Consider the following 21,038-nt stretch of genomic DNA (forward strand, 5'->3'; position numbering starts at 1 on the left):
AAACCTGAAGGAAGCCCTGGTTTACTCCCAAGGGCACCAGGGACCGGGGTTCTAGGCAGCCAGGATGCCTGTCTCAGCCCCCTTCCTGGGCACTGAGGGGGATCGGTGGCCTCCCCATCTCCTCTGGCTTTGACACTCTGCATCCTGTGATTCTGGGAAATGCACCAAAATCTGGGACAGTCCCACTTTGATACCGTCGAGACACCAGACATTTTATCAGGATCCAGGTCACAGCTTCATCCCTACCTCATTCAGAAACTTATCCCAACTACTGGGGCCCCCAAGGCACATGCCCTCCAGGAGGCCAGGGGCTCTGAGGCTCCTCAGGAGTCCTTAGCCAGCAGCCGCCACCCACTGCTACTTTTGTTCTTTGGTTAATGATAAGAGTTTGGACTTTGTCAGGAATTTGCTCAGTGCGTTAGGAAATGCTGAAATGGATGTAACATGACACATCGTTATGCTAATTTGATAGCAGGTTCCCCAGTTCAGCAGAATGCAAAGGTCACCACATTGAAACCGTGGCCGACTTGGTTTATTTCTTCTTTGACAAAAGGACAGAGTCCCAGAAATGATCTATTTATAGAGCAGACCTCCCAAACTCTATTCCTCCATAGTACCTGCTACACACATACACACACACACACACACACAAGACCAATCCCCAACTCCCCACTCTGCCTGACTGGACACAGCTACAGAGGCAGCTCAGGAAGTCTTTTTTTTTTTTAATTGTTGTAAAATATATATAACATAAAATTTTCCTTTTATAAGTGCACAGTTCAGTGACATTAAGTACTGATAAATCCACATTGTCGTGCGCCCTGCACTACCATCCACGCACAGAACTTTTTCATCCTCCCAAAGTGAATTCCGTCCCATCAAACACTAACTTCTTGGCCCCCAACACAGCTGCTGGCAACAACCATTCTACCCACTGCCTCCATGAATCTCACAGCTCTCAGCATCGCCTATAATTGGTGTCAGGCAGTATTCACCCTTCTGTGGCTGGTTTATTTCACCAATCAGAAATGTCCTCAGAATTCATCCATGTTGCTGTCTGTATCCGAACTCCACTTCTTTTTAGTTCTGGGAATGTTTTAATCTCTCAGATGGGATCTCCACGTGATCTGTGCAGCTCCATTCTAGTCACTTCCCAGGAATAGGGGCTCCTCAGGAAAGTCCTAGAACTGCCCCCAAGGAGCAGATGCCCTAGAGGTGGCCAAAAAGGTCACTCTCCTGTGCCACTTACAGGTGGCACAGAGGTCCTGGCCAAAGCAGCCCACCTGCCTAGGGACTCATCTGGGGCTTGATGAGACTGGATTTCTGGGTGGAGCACTCTGCCCACACCTGGTCCCACAGCCCAGCCCCTCTCTGCTGGTCTGCACAGGTGCCAGCCTACTCGCCCACAAGCCTGCACCCCACCATGCACACCCCTCATCTAAGCTCCTGCTCCTCTGTGCACAGAGACAACAGAGGTGGCATGGCCCTGCCCATGGGGAGCACGCTGTCCCCCTGGGGAGGCAAGGCTTCCACACTTGTTATCATTTAATTGTCAAAAATTGATGACAAAGAACCTGGGCTACAGAAGCTGACAGCAAAGAGGACTTCCCGTGAGCTGGTGTGCCTGGGGGACTCCAGGAAGACCTCAAAGCCAAAGGATGGGCAGATTGGGATGGACATGGGGCATTGGAGGGAAGATCAGTGGCCGAATAAAAGCCAAAGCAGGGGACACAGAAGGTGTGTCTGGAGAGCAGTAGCAGCATCCTAACTGCAGTGGGTACTTTGCGGTGGGGAGTCAGAGAAAATGAATGAGAAAGAGAGGTGGAGGAAATGCGCTAGGACCCTGAACACAACACTGGACTCCATCCCATAGGTTTTCAAGAACAATGATGTGATGAAAGGAGTTTCTTAGGGAAACCAGGGGGAGGAAGTCCAGCCTGGAGAGGGATGTGGTTGGAGCTGTTCAGTTACCCAAGAGTGATGCAGATGGCCAGGGCCAGGCCACAGAGACAGAGGAAAGTAAGCATGTGAATTACAGTCTGAAACCCTGGCAGAACCAGTGACTAATTCCATGCAGGGGAGGAAGACAAAGCCACGGAGGAGGACAAGCGGTAAGCCCTGGAGCCTTTAAGATGAGGTGGCTCTTCTGAGAGCAAGAGAAATCAGAGAGCAGAAACAGAGCCAGAGTGAGGGCAGGAGGAAGAAGGAAGATGATGAGTTTGAGGTGATACTATGACAGCCAGGTGTCCAGGAGAGAAGTTCAGGCTTGGGGAAGGTCCACAGAGGGTGAATAGTCAAACCCTGTAGTTCTTAAGAGTCCTGGGAGGGAGAACTTTGGAGGTAAGAGCAGAAGACCCAAGACTTGGTCTCACTTTCAGCATGGGAAAGACCCAGGGTGGAATATGCAATGGACCTGTGGGGTCCTGAGAGCCCAGAGATGAGGGTGGGTCTCCCACTGAGTCCCTTGGGTCTTCTTGAAACTCAGGTCTCACTTTTCTTCTCCTTTCCCTCTGGACCCCTCCTACTTAGCTGTTTTATTGCTTATTGACCAAGAAGCATTCAGTGTTCATTATAGGAAAATTCTATTATTAGACCTTTGGTGATTCAGTGTTAAGGTGCTATCTACATAAATCTAATTAATTAATTAGATAATTAATAGCATTTTCCAGCCTCCTAACAGAAACAGACAAGATTCCTGGGAAGGAAGTGTTTTCAATTCCATTTTGAGCTTCATGTGTCCCCGGCTTCCAAGGAAGGTTGCATGTTTCCCAGGGGAGGAGGAATAAATTATTGGGCTTGCTAAATTTTGCAGCCTGCCTGCCTGGGCTCTGCTGGGCTCTGCTCTCTGCCCTGTGGGGGAGTGTGTGCTTCTCCACACTGCCTGCAACTCGGAGGCTAGATCAACTCCAGAGGTCAGCACAGGAACTCAGAGCCAAACTCACCAGCAAAGGGAGGCTGGGTCTCCCAGGTGGTTCAGAATCAACAGAGATGGGAGGTAGAAAAAAGTAGTGGGACCATTTGCGGGGCCACCTTCACCTCCCACACCAGCGGAAGTATAGCCTCAAAGCTAAGACTGTGGGCTTTGCTGTAAGATAATCCTGGGTTCAAATTCTAGCTCTCACATTTGGCTGTGCCATCTTGGACAGATAATACACCCTCTCTGCATCTCATGTCTGGCAGAGCTGCTGAACAGACTTAAAAGCCCATCATGGAAGTGCCCCAGAGCACAGCACTAGGAAACCTATACAAGACAAAAATTAAGTGGAATAAAACCAGATCTCTCCCTCCACAACCTTCAGACTCACTCTCATTCATTTCACGAATATTCATGGAGCACCCACTATGTGTCCAGCAGCACTGCAGGCACTGGAGAGACCCCTTGAACAAGCCAGACAGAAAATCCTTCTCCTTGTGGTACTTCTGGAGGGAAAGGAGGTCATGTGATGAATAAGTGAATTCAATAAACAGGGGAATTACACCATGTCTCAGGTAGTGAAGGGCGCTCTAGAGAAACAGAACACGGGAATAGAGGAAAGGAATTCCTGCTGGATGGGAAGGGTGTGATTTTTAATTCATGTGTTCATGGAAGACCTCGTGGAGAGAATGACACCGAATCAAGGCCAGAAGGAGGAGCTGGAAGAACGTTCTAGATGGAGGGGTGGAATCTCTCAATTCTAAGATTCTAAATTCACCTGGCATGGTGGGGAGCGTAGAGTCTCCTGGGGTCTCCCAGCGGTATTATTATAGTGCTGAGCACACAGCAAGTGCCAAATAAAGACGTTCTAAGGGTGATTTTTCAAGCTGCCACTTTCAGAAGGTCCCAGTTGCTGATAATACAATACAGGGCTGCTTCAACAATCTGCGTGCAGCCCTGTTGTGACGAAGCTGCCCTAGGGGCCCCCAGCCCTGGGAGCCTCTTGCAGCACACCTCATTATTAAACAGGTGAGCGGGGCTCCTGGGACCTTCACCGTAATTAGGGCAGGATCTGAGTAAGGGTCTATTTATAACCCCCAGCCATCAGCAAGCCAGGGAGACGACGAGTGGGTCCCTCTGCAGCTCCTATACCAACATCTATATGTGAACTGATTACGACAATTAATTTAATAGGGATTCCTCCACACAAACAATGTATCATTTTATTAGGAAACTCTATAAATGTCAGTGGTGCAATTCATTTTTATTAATTTTCTGAAATGAAATTAGCAGTGGCAGCGGCAGCGGCAAACAGAAGTTGTATTGCCTCCTCATTCAGCAGAGTATTGGTGTCATTAATTCCTTAATACCAGGAGGCCGGTTTGCATGAACTCAGCAGTTAACTGCACCAATTAATTTCAATACAAGAGAAGGGAGGGGGGTGGGGAGATCCAAACTCAACCCAACAACTAATTTAGGAAGGTCCTTGAACAACCACAGCAACTTTTCCGCCTCCTGGGACAAGAAGCTTTCAAGTGTAAACACGGACTGGATGTTACAATACTAATAGGAATCATTCTATCTTTACCCTTCGCTTTCAGAAAAGAAACTCGTCCTTCCAAAGCCTGGAGAGATCGTGGCAAGTACGTCCAAAAATCAAGGACAACAGGAATCCTGGGGATGGCCCCTTGCAAATAGACCTGCTTGGGCACAGACCCTCATAGCATGCAAAGCAAGATCACAAATACTGTCTCATTCAATCCTCATCGTGACCCAATGAAGACACAATCAACGTTGGCCTCTGTCTCATGCATAAAGAAGAAAAAATGGAGCTTTGAAAGGGGCTGAAACAACTCCCTTAAAGTCACAAAAGTACTAAGTGATGGGGCCAAGGCTCAGACCTGGATGTGTCAATATCAAAACCCTCATCCCTTTTATGCCCCCAGACACCCCCCTTGTGCCTCGAGACAGGAAGGCTCTTGGCTCTATTTATACTCCCCCAAAGTCAAGTGAGTCAGGCACGACCATGAGTGACATTCGCTTCTCAACGGAAACCCGAATTCAGGCTGAAACACGAGGCAGGATCCCCGCCCTGCTGTGCCATCAGGGAGCAACTGAAGAAGGACTCGCGTCCGCACATCTAAAATCAGATGTCTAGCCCAGGAGGCGTGACAGAGAACCTCGTTCTCTGGCTAAAGAGAAGCTCTTTCCTTCCACTTAGACTCAAGAAGTGTTTGGCTGAGGAATGAAGGGCATGTGGAGAGCCTGGAGGCTGCTCGAGATGAGGACCACGGTGGGGAGCCGGGAAATTGTGCCAAGGTGGAAATCAGACAGACTTCCTCCTGCCCAGAGAAACTAGAGCAGCGGTTCTCAAAGTGGGGTCCCCAGCCAGCCACACCCCATCACCTGGGGCTGGTTAGACTTACAGAGGATCAGGCCCCACCCGGACATCCTGAATCAGAAACCAGGGGTGGGGTCCAGCATGTTACTGGAGCAAGTGCCCCAGCTGATTCTGATCCCTGATTAGGTTTGGAAATCACTGCCCTGGAAGAAGTTGCCCCCAAAGAAAGGAGAGATGAGTGGGCCAGGCTCTCCACACTACAGGACACAGCTGTGCTCACAGACAGTAGATGGGCATCACATTCGCTCTCCCTGCCCCCACTCTGACCACACTCTAGCAAAGAATATCCTTCTTGGCCTCATTGTTTCTGGGCTTGGCCACAGGAATTGCTTTGACTAATGGATTGCAAGCAGGTGTGATGTATGATGGGCTAACTTGGTGGCGCTAGTGGTAAAGAGCCCACCTGCCAAAGCAGGAGACATAAGAGACCTGGGTTCGATCCCTGGGTCAGGAAGATCCCCTGGAGGCGGGCACAGCAACCCACTCCAGTATTCTTGCCAGGGAAATCCCATGGACAGAAAAGCCTGGCAGGCTACAGTCCATTGGGGCCACAAAGAGTTGAACATGACTCAAGTGACTTAGCACACATGCACCCATGTGACATATGATGCCACATCCAAGGGACTTCACTGTGCCAATATGGACTGCCTTGGCTTTTAAGCTCCTGCCATTCTCCATGAAACCCAGATGTCCCAGACAGGGAAGAGGGGTAGTAGACAGGGGTTAGGGGAAGCTTCTAGGCCTAGGTCCTACAATAAGAAGACACATCAAGTGGTCCTGAACCCAACCCAAAACCAAAGCCAAGCCACAGACCCATGAGCAGGAAATAAACATTTATTGTTATAAGTTACTTAGTGTGGAGATTGTTTCTTACAAGGCATTATCACATCAAAAACTGACTGATACAACCCATTTGATCTTATAGCAAAGGAAACCATGGCCCCAGAAGGCTGAGAAGTTGAAGAGATCCTACAGAGGGGTTCAGGATGAAAGGTAAAAAGATTAGAGTCAACCTCTCCCCCGACCTGGGAATGCAGATCTCAGGAACTCACCTCCCTTTCCTCAATATCCTCTGATACACTATTTCAAAATGGAAATTTTTGTACTCATCTAATGGATGTGTGTGCGCTAAGTCATTTCAGTCATCTCTGACTCTTTATGATCCTGTGGACTGTAGCCCACCAGGCTCCTCTGTCCATGGGATTCCCCAGGCAAGAATACTGAAGTGGGTTGCCATGCCCTCCTCCAGGAGATCTTCCTGACCCAAGGATCAAACCCCCATCTCTTATATCTTCTGCATTGGCAGGCAGGTTCTTTACCAGTAGGTCACCTGGGAAGCCCCATCTAATGGATGCTAACCAGTAAAAACTGAAATGTCTTGAAGAAATATTTTAAACTTCTAAATTGAGTAAATATTTTTCTTCCATGGCTCGGAAGGACAAGCTGATGGCCAAGTGGGCAGAGGGCACACCCCCACCCCTTTCCCTGGTCTCCCAGTTAACAAACAGGAAATTTGGTGCTTCTGGCCAAAGGAAACAGGCTGGGCTTTCCACCTCTCAGGTTCAAACCCATAGCCCGGTTATCCTGTAAGCTGTTCTCTGGCTAATACCACTCAAGCTGTTAAACATCTGGGCCTATCACCACTAATAGAAAACCTGTGGCAATTGGAAGAGAGTGGCTGTTTTTCCAAAGCTCTAGGATGGAACATACCAAAAACGAAAAACTGAGAGCTGGGGAGGAGAAGAGACTGCCTTTAAAATCAACCCTAAATCCCAACGCCCCCATTCTTCACAAAATAATATCCCTCGCCCTGACAGAACACAAGTTAGCTGAATCCTTGCCAATTCCCTCTGTTCCCAGGTGGTGAGATGAGTCCGATGTCCATGGCAGTTGGCAGGTTCACGGACGCGGACTAAATAATAAATTGCAAACAGCCATGCCTTTCTGATTGGGGAGATCTTAATGCCATCCAGAAAAACTGGACTTTCAGTTTGTGAAACGTGTTGAGATGAAAGTGAACAGTTAAGGTAGTTTCTCTTTTTGAAAGTACGTTTATAGAGAACATCGGTGGCACTTTCCCCAAATAAACTTCCCCTGACAGTCCTGCCTGCCAAGCCTTTCCAAGCACCCAGCTGAAGGATCCAGCCTTAAGCCAGCAGGTTAAAATTTCCAACTTGCATGATGGCAACTGCACTGGTTTTAATCCATCTGATTGCATTCACTACCATGATCTTGGGGCAATGAATGAGACCTCAGTGTCACAAGCTATCAGGCACAACATGGCATTCTGAACTTGCTCATGAATGAACTGACCAAACCAAGTAATCAATGAAAATCAATACGTTTACTGCACATATTCAAAAAACCATGAGATCTGGGACATTACCTTGTCTTAGGGGAGGTGGTTAGCCATTCTTCGTGTTTCTCAAATGTTATTAAATAAGCTGCAATTTCCTGAAACAGAGGAATAAAAAGATAATAACAACAATTAGCTCACTTAGGATCCTGAGAGGTAAGAAGGATGATTTTATTTTATTTTTATTTTTACTTTTTTTTTTTTTTTTTTGCTGTTTTCCCAGCAGCCAACCTCTTTTGTGAGGTTGGAACCTCATCTCTGGTGGAGAAATACTCAACTTGGACTGCGTTTCTATTTTGATTTTTTTAAAAGACCTTCCCATTCAACCTGCCATACCGTAATAATCAAAGCACTGGGTTTCAAAAGATGAGTTGGTGGCAAGGACAAAGATACCTCTCTGTGGAAGGAAAACATCAGACACCATTCCAGCTTATAAATGTCATTAATTTGAAGCAGGAGAAAACACATGCCAACAACAGGTCTCCACTCGTGCAAGGTCAGAACTGGAAAGTTTAGTCGGTCTCCCTCTGAAACTGGAGTAACCTTTCATCATTGTCACAAGGAGCGTTGCCTTCTCTCAGCATGAGCCCCAAGCGCTGAGCCAAATCACACAAAGATTAAAAAAAGGAAAGAGAGAGCCATATTACAGAGACAGAGACAGGGAGACAGAAAGAGAGAGAGAAAGAGCGGGGGGCAGGGAGGGTTAACCTTTCCTACTTCTGATAAAGTACCGAAGATCGCTTCAGAAAGACGAGCCGTGTCAGCAGAGTTTAAGGCAAAGATGGAGAAAATGTGGGCACCTGAAGGTAAATTAAATATTTATAAACACAACAACATCACTGCAGATAGAATTACTGATTTATTAATCATTTCCATAAAAAGCCAGTGGATGACATCCACATAAGTCATCACTCGGGCTCCAAGGCATGATATGGCCCATTACTTCCAGCTCCAAAAGGACCTGCTGATGTGAAATTGGCAGGAACTGTAAGTTAAATTAAGGCTGGACCAGTATGCCATTCCCTTGATCTTGGTGATGATACAGCACAGAGCTGCCGCCCTCGACAACCAGAAAAATGCAGGGAGCCAGCCTCCCGTCTCAACTTCCTGTGCCACTGGGGTTCCGGAAGCACTCCTGGGGATGGAGTAACAGTCAGCCTCCTCCAGGCTTGGACGTCAGGGCATGGACACCAATGCCACAGAGATGCTCAACTTAGGCTTGAAGGAAAAGAGACACCACCAAAACCAGGGCAATAGGGCAGGTCAATGTAGAAAACACCACCCAGGCCACACAGTATGATGGTTACAGGCCCAGATGGGGGTCAGGGCCTCTCATCATGGTGGAAACTGGCCACAACCACAAGCTAGCCATGACCACTAACCAGGGCCCCAGCTACATCAGTCCTTTCCCCAACAAGCTGGGAAACAGAAACCTATGACAAAAACAGAGTTGCCTTGTACAGATTACTTTTTTTCCTCCTCTGGCAGTGCTCTGTGACAACCTTGAGGGCTGGGATGGATTGGAGGGTGGGAGGGAGAGTCAAGAAGGAGGGGACATATGTGTACTTATGGCTGATTCATATTGCTGTATGGCAGAAACCAATACAACATTGTAAAGCAATTAATTAATGGCCACCTGATATGAAGCGCCAACTCACTGGAAAAGCCCCTGAGGCTAGGAAAGATTGAAAGCAAAAGGAGAAGGGGGTGACAGAGGATAAGATGGTTAGATAGCATCACCGACTCAATGAACATGACTTTGAGCAAACTCCAGGAGATGGAGGACCGGAAAGCTTGGCATACTGCAGTCCATGGGGTCACAAAGAGTCAGACATGACTTAGGGACTGAACAACAACAATCCTCCAATTAAAAATTTTGAAAAAGGTTTCTATTGTTGATTTCAGTTAAAGAAGCTGATCAATCAGATCATTCTCTTCCCTCTCCCTGGACGATGTCCTCCCTAAGGTCTTATCATAGACAGATACTGCCTCCCCAGGCTGGCCCTCCTAACTCATCATGACAGGGCTGGCTGCCCATCCTCAGTGTTTGCATGGCACCTGGCACCTTCCTCCAGTACAAAGGATTGATCACTCTGCATCCTAATGGCTTGTTTACTTGGATGGCATCCCCAACTAGTCCATGTACACCTCAAGGGCAGGGACTACGTCACCACTGATATATCCCCAGGACCTAACAGTGTCCTGATAAATGTTTGCTGGATGGATGAATGGATGGGTGGGTGGGTACATAGGAGGGAGGTATGAAGAATAGGCACTGGAGAAATAAAAGTGCCTATATAAGGGAGGGATATATGTATATACAAGACTGATTCACATCTTTGGATAGCACAAACTAACACAATATTGTAAAGCAATCAGCCTCCAATTTAAAAAATATTATAAAAAATCACCAAACTTCAAAATACTGAAATTCTAACCTAATGACTTTTTTCCGTGAATAAATCCTATTGTCTATAATGCTATGGTTTACTTTTTCTAAAAATGTAGATTTCTTGGTGAAAGAAAAAGTGTATACATAAGTAATGGTGTTTGTGTCTGTGTCCTAAGTATGTTGAGTGTTTGTATATGCTTATTACTTAAGATAGTTGAGTGTTCAGTGCTCAGTCGGGTCGACTCTTTGCAATCCCATGGATTGTAGCCTGCCAGGCTCCTCTGTCCATAGGACTCTCCAGGCAAGAATACTGAACTGGGTTGTCATTACCTCCTTCAGGGGATCTTCCTGACCCAGGGATCGAACCCTCGTCTCCTGTGTCTCCTGTATTTGCAGGCAGATTCTTTACCATTGCACCACCTGGGAAGCCTAAGAAAGTTGAAGCAAGTGCTTAAAAGCAGCAAAACCCAGCAGCTCCTAGACAGACCTTTACTGGTGAGTTAATTAACTCTGGTCACCTGGGAAGGTGATAGAGTCTGACGGTGAAGAACACACGCTCTGGAAGCAAACAGACCCAGCTTGGGGGCTGGCTCTGCCACTTACTCACTGTCTGCCCTTGAGCATGTTATCTGACCTGTCCAGACCTCAGTTTCCTAGGAAACTGAGATCAAACCACTTCGTGGGTAGTTACAAGGAGTGAAAATTCTTAATACCCTGCCTGGCATATAGCAATGCCCAACAATCATTGCTGCCACGATTATGATTAGAAGGTCTATGTGGTGCAAGCCGGTTCTACAGAGACCCCTGATGAGGTAGCAAGTACCCAATGGTCCAGCTGCCTGTGCTGCTGGACTTATCTCCATCAATCCCCACCCTCTACTGGCCTCCACCCCCAATATCCACCGTGAATGCTAACATCACAATGACTCTTCAGAGTTAGTTGGCATCAATCCTTCCCCTTTGCTACTGGAGCCCACCTTGTTGCACAAAGCACTAGGAACTAACAGTGGCTGGAGTCGGGAAGTGGATAAACTGGGCCACTTTTTAGGTGCTCATCTACCTGAACTTCAGTAGTTTTGATATCTGGGGAAATGGTCTACACCAACTGGAACCCCTGGGACCCAGGCTGTTGCCCAGGCTAAGAGCTGAGAGTTAAGTGACCCCTAATAGCCCAGAAGGATGGGGGCACAGAGCACCCTAGCCACCTCTAAATTCATCACAGTGTTCCAAAGACACAGAGCCCCAGAGAAGGCCTTGGTGAACAGGCAATGCTTGCCCCAACCTGTCAGGGTTCCCCACTACTGCTACTGTTGTGCAAGGAGAAAAACTCCCTGGACTGCTTATTGTATTCACTATTTACTCTACAAATGTTTATTGAGCACCTAATAGGACCAGCCAGTGAAAAAGACCACATGAAGTCTGCCCTTAAAGAGCTCACAGCTGAGGACAAAGACAAGTCATTGTAATAGTGGGGCTTTCATGTCATCACAGGGTCAACTGTCCTGTCAACTCTGTAACCAGACCCAGTGGGTCATCTCAGACCTGCCAAGCTGCCGTGCAAACAAGCAGAGGCCCCAGGGAACCACACCGATTCATGGGCTGCTTTCGAGCACTGGCTACACCCTCCTCCACTCTCAAGGTAACAGAGACCCCACCACCACATATATCCCCCTGGTGGAGCACCTGTCCCCCTTAAGAGCAGCCCCTCCAAGCAAAGGAAACTGAATGCCTAGCCTCAGGCTCCCTATTCTGTGGTGCTCACCTTGGCTAAGCCTGAAGCTGGACTTGACCAGCAGGGAGCATCGCTCTGTTACTGCCTGACTCCCAGCTGGACTGGGAGTGCCTGGGTCACCTGTCAAATGGGCAGACCATGGGCCAGACTCTGCCTCCACAAAGCTTAGAATTTTGTTGGGGAGATGGCTAGGCACATCCCAAGGAACCTCACAGAATAGTAGATGCTAAAGAGTGTGAAGCAAAGTGAGACCCATCACGACTCAAGAGTCATCTGGGCTATGAAGGGGATTGATCTCCAAGGGAAGGGGGATTTCACCATCTGTGTCATCGTAATGGCTGGCGCTGGCAGTGATGTCCAAGGCCAGCAAGTGCTCCAGGACTTCACACAGGACAGACTCACTTAATCTTCAAAACAAACGATGCAATGGGAAGCATGCCCATTTTACAGGTGGGGAATCTGAGGCTCTAGGCAGTTCAGTGACTTGCCCAAGGTCACACGGCTACGCTCTGCAGAAGTAGAACCTGAATCGATGTGGAATGGCTCCAGAACCCACACTCTCCACCACTGGTCACGATTTCTTAAAAGAACAGCTACAATGTGCTCAGAGGAAGGAAAGGAAACCCTGCCCATGGACAGTCATGCTTCCCCCAGCTCAGGCTAACAAGCCTCCTGGTCTCTGCTGAGCCAGAGTTACCTCACTGCCCCACCTCCCTTCAGGAGATCAGGAGCAGTGAGACTGAGCATCCGTGAGCAGGATTCTCTCCTTCCAGCAGGATCAGGCTCCTTTCCACCCCAAAACCTGTGTATGATTCATGGGATCATCTATTTTGGTGACAGGAGAAGTTTCCTATATCCAAGAACTTTTTGTTTTAAATGCCTTACAATACAGACAAAACAGACAAAAAGAGAGAGATGCTGTAGCTGTAGTTGAAAAACGGCATCTTCAGCCCAACTTTCTGGCCCTCCCCATTCTTTCCCTAAGGCTCTACCAAGCTAGGGCTCCAAGGAGGTCAGATGGAAACACAGATCTGGGCCATCTCATTTGCATAGAGCAGGAAACAGACGCCCAGAGACAGGGAGGGACTTGGCCAAGATCACATGTTTGTGACTGGGCCAAACTGGGACTCAGGACTCCCCACCCCAGTACAGGATGCTCTTTCCCCCTCATTTGTGGCCTCTCAAACACAAGTCTGGCCCAGGAAATTCACACAGTCCTCAGACCAGAAGAGAACATGCCCCAGAAAAGTGACAGCTGGGACTCAAACAAAATCACATACACAAATGTTCCCAGCAGCATTGTTCACAATCCCTATTGTCCATCAACAGACAGACAGACAGATAAACAGAATGTGTTCTCTCCACACAAGAGGTTATTCAGCCACAAAAAGGAGTAAAGTTCTGACACATGCTACAACATGGATGGACCTTGAAAACATGCTGGTGAAGGAAACCAGACACACAAGACTGCGTGTTGTATGAGCTCATTGATGTGAAATGTAGAGAATAGGCAGATCCATAGTGATAGAAGATAGGTTGGTGGTTGCTAGGGGCTGGACAAAGAGGGGCCATGGGGAGTGACTACTAATGGGGGTTGTGTCTCCTTTTGAGGAGATGAGATTGTCTGGAGGGAGACAGTGGTGAAGGTTATATGCAATATCGAGAATATACTAAATGCCACTAATGGGAAATTTTATGTGTATTTCACCACAATAAAAACAAGAAGAAAGTGTGGACGTCCAGCTCAGTGGAGCCTGGCATGAAGAAAATGCCAGCCCCCCCTTCCTACAAGGTCGGACCCTGCACCCACAGGGCCACCCTGCATACCTGCAAGTCTCCTCCAGCTCCTCCCTGGCTCCCTTGAGATCTCTCTCTTCCTGGATCCTAAACACTGCATCAGTGCCGAGAAGAACGACTCAACTGTCAGGATGAAGGAATTCACTGCAGGATCCAAAGCAAAGACTGTCCAGCTTGCAGATTTTAAATGTTTAGTTTGTCCTTTGGATGTTCAAATAGAAAAACTACTGCCAAGATACAACGTCTGTGTGTGTCGGGGGGCTCCGGGAATCCCACAGGCCCCTGTATCTGCTTGGCATCGGGTTCCATCCCTGCAGACCAGGGAGGAAGGTGGCCCTTCCCCAAGTGAAGTGAAAGTCGCTCAGTCATGTCCGACTCTTTGTGACCCCGTGGACTGTAGCCCATCAGGCTCCTCTGTCCACGCAATTCTCTAGGCAAGAATACTGGAATGGGTTGCCATTTCCTTCTACAGAGGATCTTCTCAACCCAGGGACTGAACGCTGGTATCCGGCATTGCAGGCGGATTCTTACTATCTGAACCACCAGGAAAGGGAGAACCGCCAGGCATGTAAATTAGCCCCAGAAAGCACAGTGAGCTCCAAGAGTGGTGCAGCCACTGCTGAGAAGGTTCCAGAAGCTAGAGTTCATTCTAGAGTGACACAGCAGGGAAGACTCCCTGGAAGAGGTGGCCTATGAACAAGGTCAGGAAGAGGCATGGCGTCTCTCCCACTGAGAAGGACAGAGTGGGCAGGACTGCCTTCCATTGTTGCCTGATCACACGCCACGTCGCTATGCATCTCTGTCATCCAAAGTCATGCTGACCGCTCACTGTCCAATTGCCAGGTGGGGCTGGTCCTGTCTGCCCCCAGGTGATGGGTCTGACAGAGGACTGCAAAGCCCATCTTGGTGGTGAGCCAGCTTGGGCCAGCGAGGCTCAGGGTCATCGTCGGAGGCTGCCCTGAGACTGAGAGATGGCAACACAATGTGCCAGCCTGGCTCCCCTTGACCTTCCCACCTCAGCTCCTGTGTGCTGATTCTTCCCACATAAACTTCCTGACCTTGTTCATAGGCCACCTCTTCCAGGGAGTCTTCCCTGCTTTGTCACTCTAGAATGAACTCTAGCTTCTGGAATCTTCTCAGCAGTGGCTGTACCACTCTCAGAGCTCTCTGTGCTTTCTGGGGCTAATTTACATGCCTGGCACTTCTCCCTTTCTTGTTTTTCAGTGTCTGGGGAGGGTCTGAGTCTCAGTCCCTCCATCTCCAGAGCCCTGAGTGGTTCTTGTATCTGAAGGTGACTGTTGGCAGATAGAGGCTGATGAAAGAATACAAAGTTCTCTTCTAAAGGATGCAGACAGAAAGAGCCTATGTCTGAGCCAACTTTGCTACAAGCTGGGGGGTTGGGAGTGGAAAAATAAAGGTGCACCTGCCATCAAGGCTCAATGCCCTACATGAAGAGGCTCGACAGAAATGTTCTGCAAAGCTCTCCACATCCGGAAAGGCAGCACCCGGCCAACCCATCAGCACCAGGGCAGCACTGGCCAGCAGAAGCAGAATGTGAGCCACAAAGGCAAGCCATGGGTGTGACATTTTTTAAACAGTATAAAGAAACAAGAGCAATTAATTTTAACAATATTTTTTTCAGACTTCCCTGGGTGGTCCTATGGTTAAGAATCTGCCAGCCAATGCAGGGGACACAGGTTCGGTCCCTGGTCCGGGAAGATTCCACCTGCCTCAGAGCAACATGTCCATGGGGAACAAATACTGAAGCCTGCGTGCCCTAGAGCCCATGCTCCACAACAAGAAAAGCCACCACAGTGAGAAGCCCATGCACCACAATTAAAAAGTAGCCTCTGCTCACTGCAACTTAGAGAAAGCCACACAGCAACAAAGACCCAGTGCAGCCAAAAATAAATAAAAATTTGAATAATAATAATATATTTTTAAATATATTTTATACTTTAATCCAATATTATGATTTCACTAGTTCTATTTTTTTTAAAGCAGTCATGAGCTATTTCACAGTATTTTCAAACTAAGTTTCCAAACCCCAGAGTGTATTTCCCATTTCTGGTCCATCCCAGTTGCGAGCAGCTGTATTGCAAGCTCTGGACAGCTACCTATGGCCGCCGTGTTCAGCAGAGCAGCTCCAGATACAGACATCAGAGGAACCTGCAAATCTCAGCGTGCTTCCTGGAGCCCAGCCCCCTGCCTCCACAGGGCTGCGGTGGAGCCCAGGTGTGAATAAAGAGGCAGTTGCAGCAAACCGCTGCATTTGAAGCAGGGCTCACTGGCCCCCTGGTCCACCTTGGAGGTAAGGAGCCGTGTCCTGCCTCCGAGAGGCTGTGCCTATTTGGAAGAGGATATGGGATTCTCAGAGGAGCTGGATTCACCTCCATTTCTCAGCCTGAGCACACTGTCACAGCCATTCCTTCTCCAGAAGTAACTCACTGAGGACACCCCTTACCCCTGCCCAGCCCAGAGCAACTGACTCTCCCTTCAGCAATTTCCTCTGAAGCTGCCCTCAGAAAAAGGACCGGGCCCTCCCAGGCCTTCCATCAGCTCTCCCTGGGGCAGTCCATTCTCTATCTGGGTGGCCGGTATCAAGGAAAGAGCAAAGTCAGTCTTCAGGGGTTTTTAGTGCTTATTGGGACAAATTCAACAAACAAACGAACAAAAGCAACAACCAGCTATACAGAGAGATGTTTTGTTTTTTTATTCTCCTGACTCCAAGTAAAGGAAATATCTGTGGTTTATACAATCTCAGATATTTTGTACACATGCACACACACAAAATATACAGATCTTTCAACCAAGGGATAATTTTTTAAAGATTGTTTTTTATGAGAATTTTGCACAAGGATTTTATCTGTAAGGGACCGAAGCTGAGGGGGAAAAAAAAAAACAGGACTCTCCCAGCAGCTGGCCCCAGCATCTGCTAGAGCCACAAAATGCAATTATATTACTCCCAAATGAGAAGTAAAAATATCTTGCTTCCAATACTCTTGGTTTTAAGATTCATACTTAATGTCCTCTGGGTATTTCAATGGTGCCAGATCTCTGTTATGTACTTTATTAGGGATGTGTGAATGTCATATTAATGACTTCTAACCAACATGTTTACAGTGGCAGGGAACTTTCTCAGAACCCACTACTCACTGCATTTTACCAAAAATAAAAATAACAATAATAATTGGCCTTAATTTAAATAAATAAATAGCCATTCCATACCCTGCTCCCTGTGGCAAGCCCCACCTGCTGTCAACAGGGCACCCCATGCATGAAGCCTGTGGGTCTCCTCCTCCATGATAAAGATTCCAACATGGGGTTCAAGAGCACCATACCCCTCTGTATACATCCTGCCTCCAACTTTGAAAGTGAAAGTGTTAGTCACTCAGTCATGTCCAATTCTTTGCAACCCCATGGACTATAGCCCCCATGAACTATAGAGTTCATGGAATTCTCCAAGCAAGAATACTAGAGTGGATAGCCATTCCCTTCTCCATGGGATCTTCCCAAACCAGGTATCAAACCCAGGTCTCCCACATTGCAAGAAGATTCTTTACTATCTGAGCCACTAGGAAGCACATCCCAAAAACTCAGATGGCCAGGCCAACACTCTCTATGAAATGTTCTCGGTCCCCACTCGAAGGTCAAACCAACCCCACAAATCATGCTTTCGAAATGACCAGCTCTTGTGATAAACAAAATCATATAGAATAATGGTTTATACTTTTATTTATATAAAGGGTAGCATAGTTCTACTCTGACGATTTATGAGGGTGCTGGCGATTAAGATCTCAGGGACCCAAGGGTGTCTGGAGGACTTTCTATGAAATGGTAAGTAGCAATTCAGGATAAATTCCTAACAGCCCAGACTTGTGAAATAAAGCCTGGCTCAGTTGGCTGTTATTTAGATGTGGGAAAGCATTCTCATGACCATCAAAGTGCCAATCAGAGCAGAAACAATGAGCTATCATAAAAAGTCAGAGAAAGATTCAGGGAGGAAGCAGTTCCTCCAGTCTCTCCTTCATTTCATTATCCACTCATTGGTTCCATCATTTGATGAATTATTGAGCACCTACTATATGCCAGACACTACCCTAATGATACAAAGACATATGAGTGATGGTCTTGGGAAATACAACCGGGAAGACAGACAAAGCCGTGGGATCCAGGGCTATTGTCAACTGCAAAACAAATGATGAATGCTAAATTAGCAGCATGAATAATGTGGTCATACTGGGAAGAGAAGAGAAGGTTTCTCCAATGAACCAACATTCAGACTGGGTCTTGAAGAATGAGTAGGAGGTTGCCAGACTGACAAACGGTAAAGGCATCAGGGAAAAGAAGAGGCCGGTGCAGAAACAGGAAAGTGGGGAAAGCAAATGTGCTGGGGAGACTTTGGGTAACGTGAAGTCGTAGAATCTGCAGGGCATGGGGAACAATAGGACCCAGAACTGGAAGGGGCAGAGAGACTGCGGAGGAAGGAAGATGCTGGGCAAATGAAGCTTTATCCACAAGAGCCAAGGGAGCCATGGAAAGCTTTCAAGTGGAAGGGAGACACAAAAAGAGTTATGCTTCAATATTTTTTTACCATGCTGCACACGATGTGGCATCTTAGTCCCCCAGCTAAGGATCAAACCTGTGTCCCCAACATTGGAAGCACCGAGTCTTAACCACTGAACTGCCAGGCAAGTCCCAAAAGAGCTGTGCTTTATTTCTTTTATATATTTTTTAATTAACTTATTTATTTTAATTGGAGAATAATTACTTTACAATATTGTGATTGTTTCTGCCATACATCAATATGAATTGACCACAAGTATACATGCATCCCCCACATCCTGAACCCCCCTCCCACCTCCCTCCCCACCTCCCCGCCCACCACCTTATCAACTGTGCTTTAGAAACATCAGTCTGATGGTGCCGGAGCAAAGAAGGGGCTACCAGCCAGAGACTATGATGAGAGCCCAGGAAGGAGAGGCTCTGAACTACGACAGTGGGGATGGGCAAGGTGGAACTAAGTTGTATTGTTTCATAAGTGAAAAAGCGGGGCAGCTTGAAAGCCAATTGACTGGAGAAAATGAGTGAGAGGGAGGCAGTGAGGGCGCTTCCAAAGCAAACAAGCCCAGGGGCTTAATCAACCCCAGATGTGCTTGCATGGTGAACATGGCATTTGTTCCCATTTGGTTTATTTGCCAACATTAAAGACTGGGAGATGGGGATTTGCAGTTCCCTTGAAATCAAAGGGAACCCACATCCCTCTGAGCCCACATCCCTAGAGACTACCCACTGCTTGGAATTGAGGAACAGCCTCCTGGACTCCCCACCTGGCTGATCTCTTCACCCACAATACACACCTGGACCTAGAAGGCAGGCATCTTTGGGGATCCATCTTTGGAACTCTGATGTTTCTGGCATTGAAACTGAATAGCTTGTAGGACCATGAACAGTATAGATTATCCAGAAAGAAATACATTTAGATCAACAGATTTTAGAAGAGAGGTATGTTAACCAGAATACTCACTGCTTCTAGGACAATGACATTTGCTGATTTGACTGGACAAAGATAACCCCAACTTCTATTTAAACACTGTGCTGGTTGTCAATTTATTATCTCTCAGCTCCAATTTCGCCCTTATTTGTCCTGCACTGTGACACTGAAGGTGGGCCCTATGCACATTTCTCCCTTGCTGGATCGGCAGGATGTTAGGCTTCTTTAATAGAGTGATGAAGTGCCCCTGCAAGATGATGGTGGCGAAACATCCCTTCTGGTGTCTCTCCTGGGTCACTATTATTATGATCATCATTATTATTCAGAGCAGGAACCCAGTGGCCATGCAGATGAGTGCCAGCCATGTCCCCATGGCATGCCTCCCCTCTAGAGGCAGGCTGCAGCTCTGGTCTACCCGATGCTCTCAAGTAACAGTGAGCCACTTCTGTAGACCGCCTGCGGCCCATGGCCTTTGGCAGCCAGCATCCTCCCTGTAGTGACCCTGCGACCTGAAGAGGTTTGAACTGCAGCCTATGCAGCAGGGGCAGGGCACTCTTCCAGTCCTTAGTTTATTTATTGTCTACTCTTTCTCAGCCTACAGGTGGTTACTGCTCTAAGAAGTACTAGAGACTTCCAGAACTCTTACGATTCTCTTTTATCCCTCTGAGCAATCACCTTTTACAAGTTAACAATTCTTTACATTAAATTTTCTCTGTTCAAATAACCAATATGGTTTCTGTGTCCTGATTGCACCCTGAGTGGTGTAAGAATTGTCCACAGCCTGAAGATAAAATATTTACAGCCTCACTGCTCTGCCATCTTAGAAGACATTCTAAAAAGTATAGGGGGAATAAAAAAATCACCTGAAGGGAAAAAAAAAAAGATTCTCCAAGGGAAAATATATAAATTGCCCTAGTGATCACTCTATAGCAAGTTTTCTAGACACCAACCACACAGTAGTTTGAAAGGCATTGGAACAATGTGTGTCCTCTACTTTAATTTGTAAGAAGATCAAGTATGCCTATATGGAGAGATAAAAAGCAATTCTTGCAGAATAGAATAAAGGTACCCCTGTCTCCCTTTGTCTGTGTGATCTGGGGGGGTAAGTCACCTGACACATCCTCACCTGAAATGTGGGATAAAGAACCCGCCTGCCAATGCAGGAGATGTAAGAAACACAGGTTTGATCCCTGGGTTGGGAAGATCCCCTGGAACAGGGCATGGCAATCCACTCCACTATTCATGCCTGGAGAATTCCATGGACATAGGCGCCTGGCAGGCCACAGTCCATAGAGACTCACAGAGTCAGACATGACTGAAATGATTTAGCAAACACGTATAACATGGGGTAATATATGCAGATTCTGGGCACACAGGGTTAAAACTTTCAAAAATCAGCTCCATTGAGGTATAATTCACATGCTATAAAATACAACTCATTTTAAATGCATAGTTCAATGAATGCTAACAAATACATTACGTTATCTATCATCACATTCAAGATATAAAACATTTTCAGCACCAAGGGAAGTTCCCCCATACTCCTTTTCTGTTAATCTCCCTCATACCCCCAGCCTCAAGCAAGCATTGATCTGCTTTCTGTCACTGTAGATTAGTTTTGCCAGCTCTCCAATTTTATATAAATGAAACCATACAGTAAATACTCTCTTTGTTTCTGGTTTCTTTCATTCAAGTTAATGTTTTTGAGATTAATCCATACTGTTGTGTGTACCAGTAAGTAATCCATTTCTTTTTATCATAGAGTGTTATTCCATTATATGGATATATCATAATTTGTTCAGCAATTCAAATGCTGATGAACATTTATGTTGTTCTCAGTTTTGGGCTGTTATGAATAAACTATTATGAAAATTTATTTACAGGTTTGGGGGCAGACATATGTTTTCATTTCTCTTTGGTAAAAACCTAGGCATGAAATGGCTTGGTCATAA

At 47.0% G+C, this 21,038-nt stretch overlaps 1 protein-coding gene across 1 annotated transcript in view; it reads right to left on the reverse strand.

Moving 5' to 3' along the window:
- The window catches only part of CAMTA1 (calmodulin binding transcription activator 1), a 943,590-nt gene that overhangs the window by 660,647 nt on the left and 261,905 nt on the right, over positions 1 to 21,038 (reverse strand). Inside the window, exon 4 of the mRNA XM_065935842.1 lies at positions 7,702 to 7,769. Coding sequence (XP_065791914.1) covers positions 7,702 to 7,769 — 68 coding nt within the window. The remainder of the gene's footprint in view (positions 1 to 7,701; positions 7,770 to 21,038) is intronic.

The sequence above is a fragment of the Muntiacus reevesi genome, chromosome 5 (assembly GCF_963930625.1).
Source record: "Muntiacus reevesi chromosome 5, mMunRee1.1, whole genome shotgun sequence".
Classification (NCBI taxonomy): domain Eukaryota; kingdom Metazoa; phylum Chordata; class Mammalia; order Artiodactyla; family Cervidae; genus Muntiacus; species Muntiacus reevesi.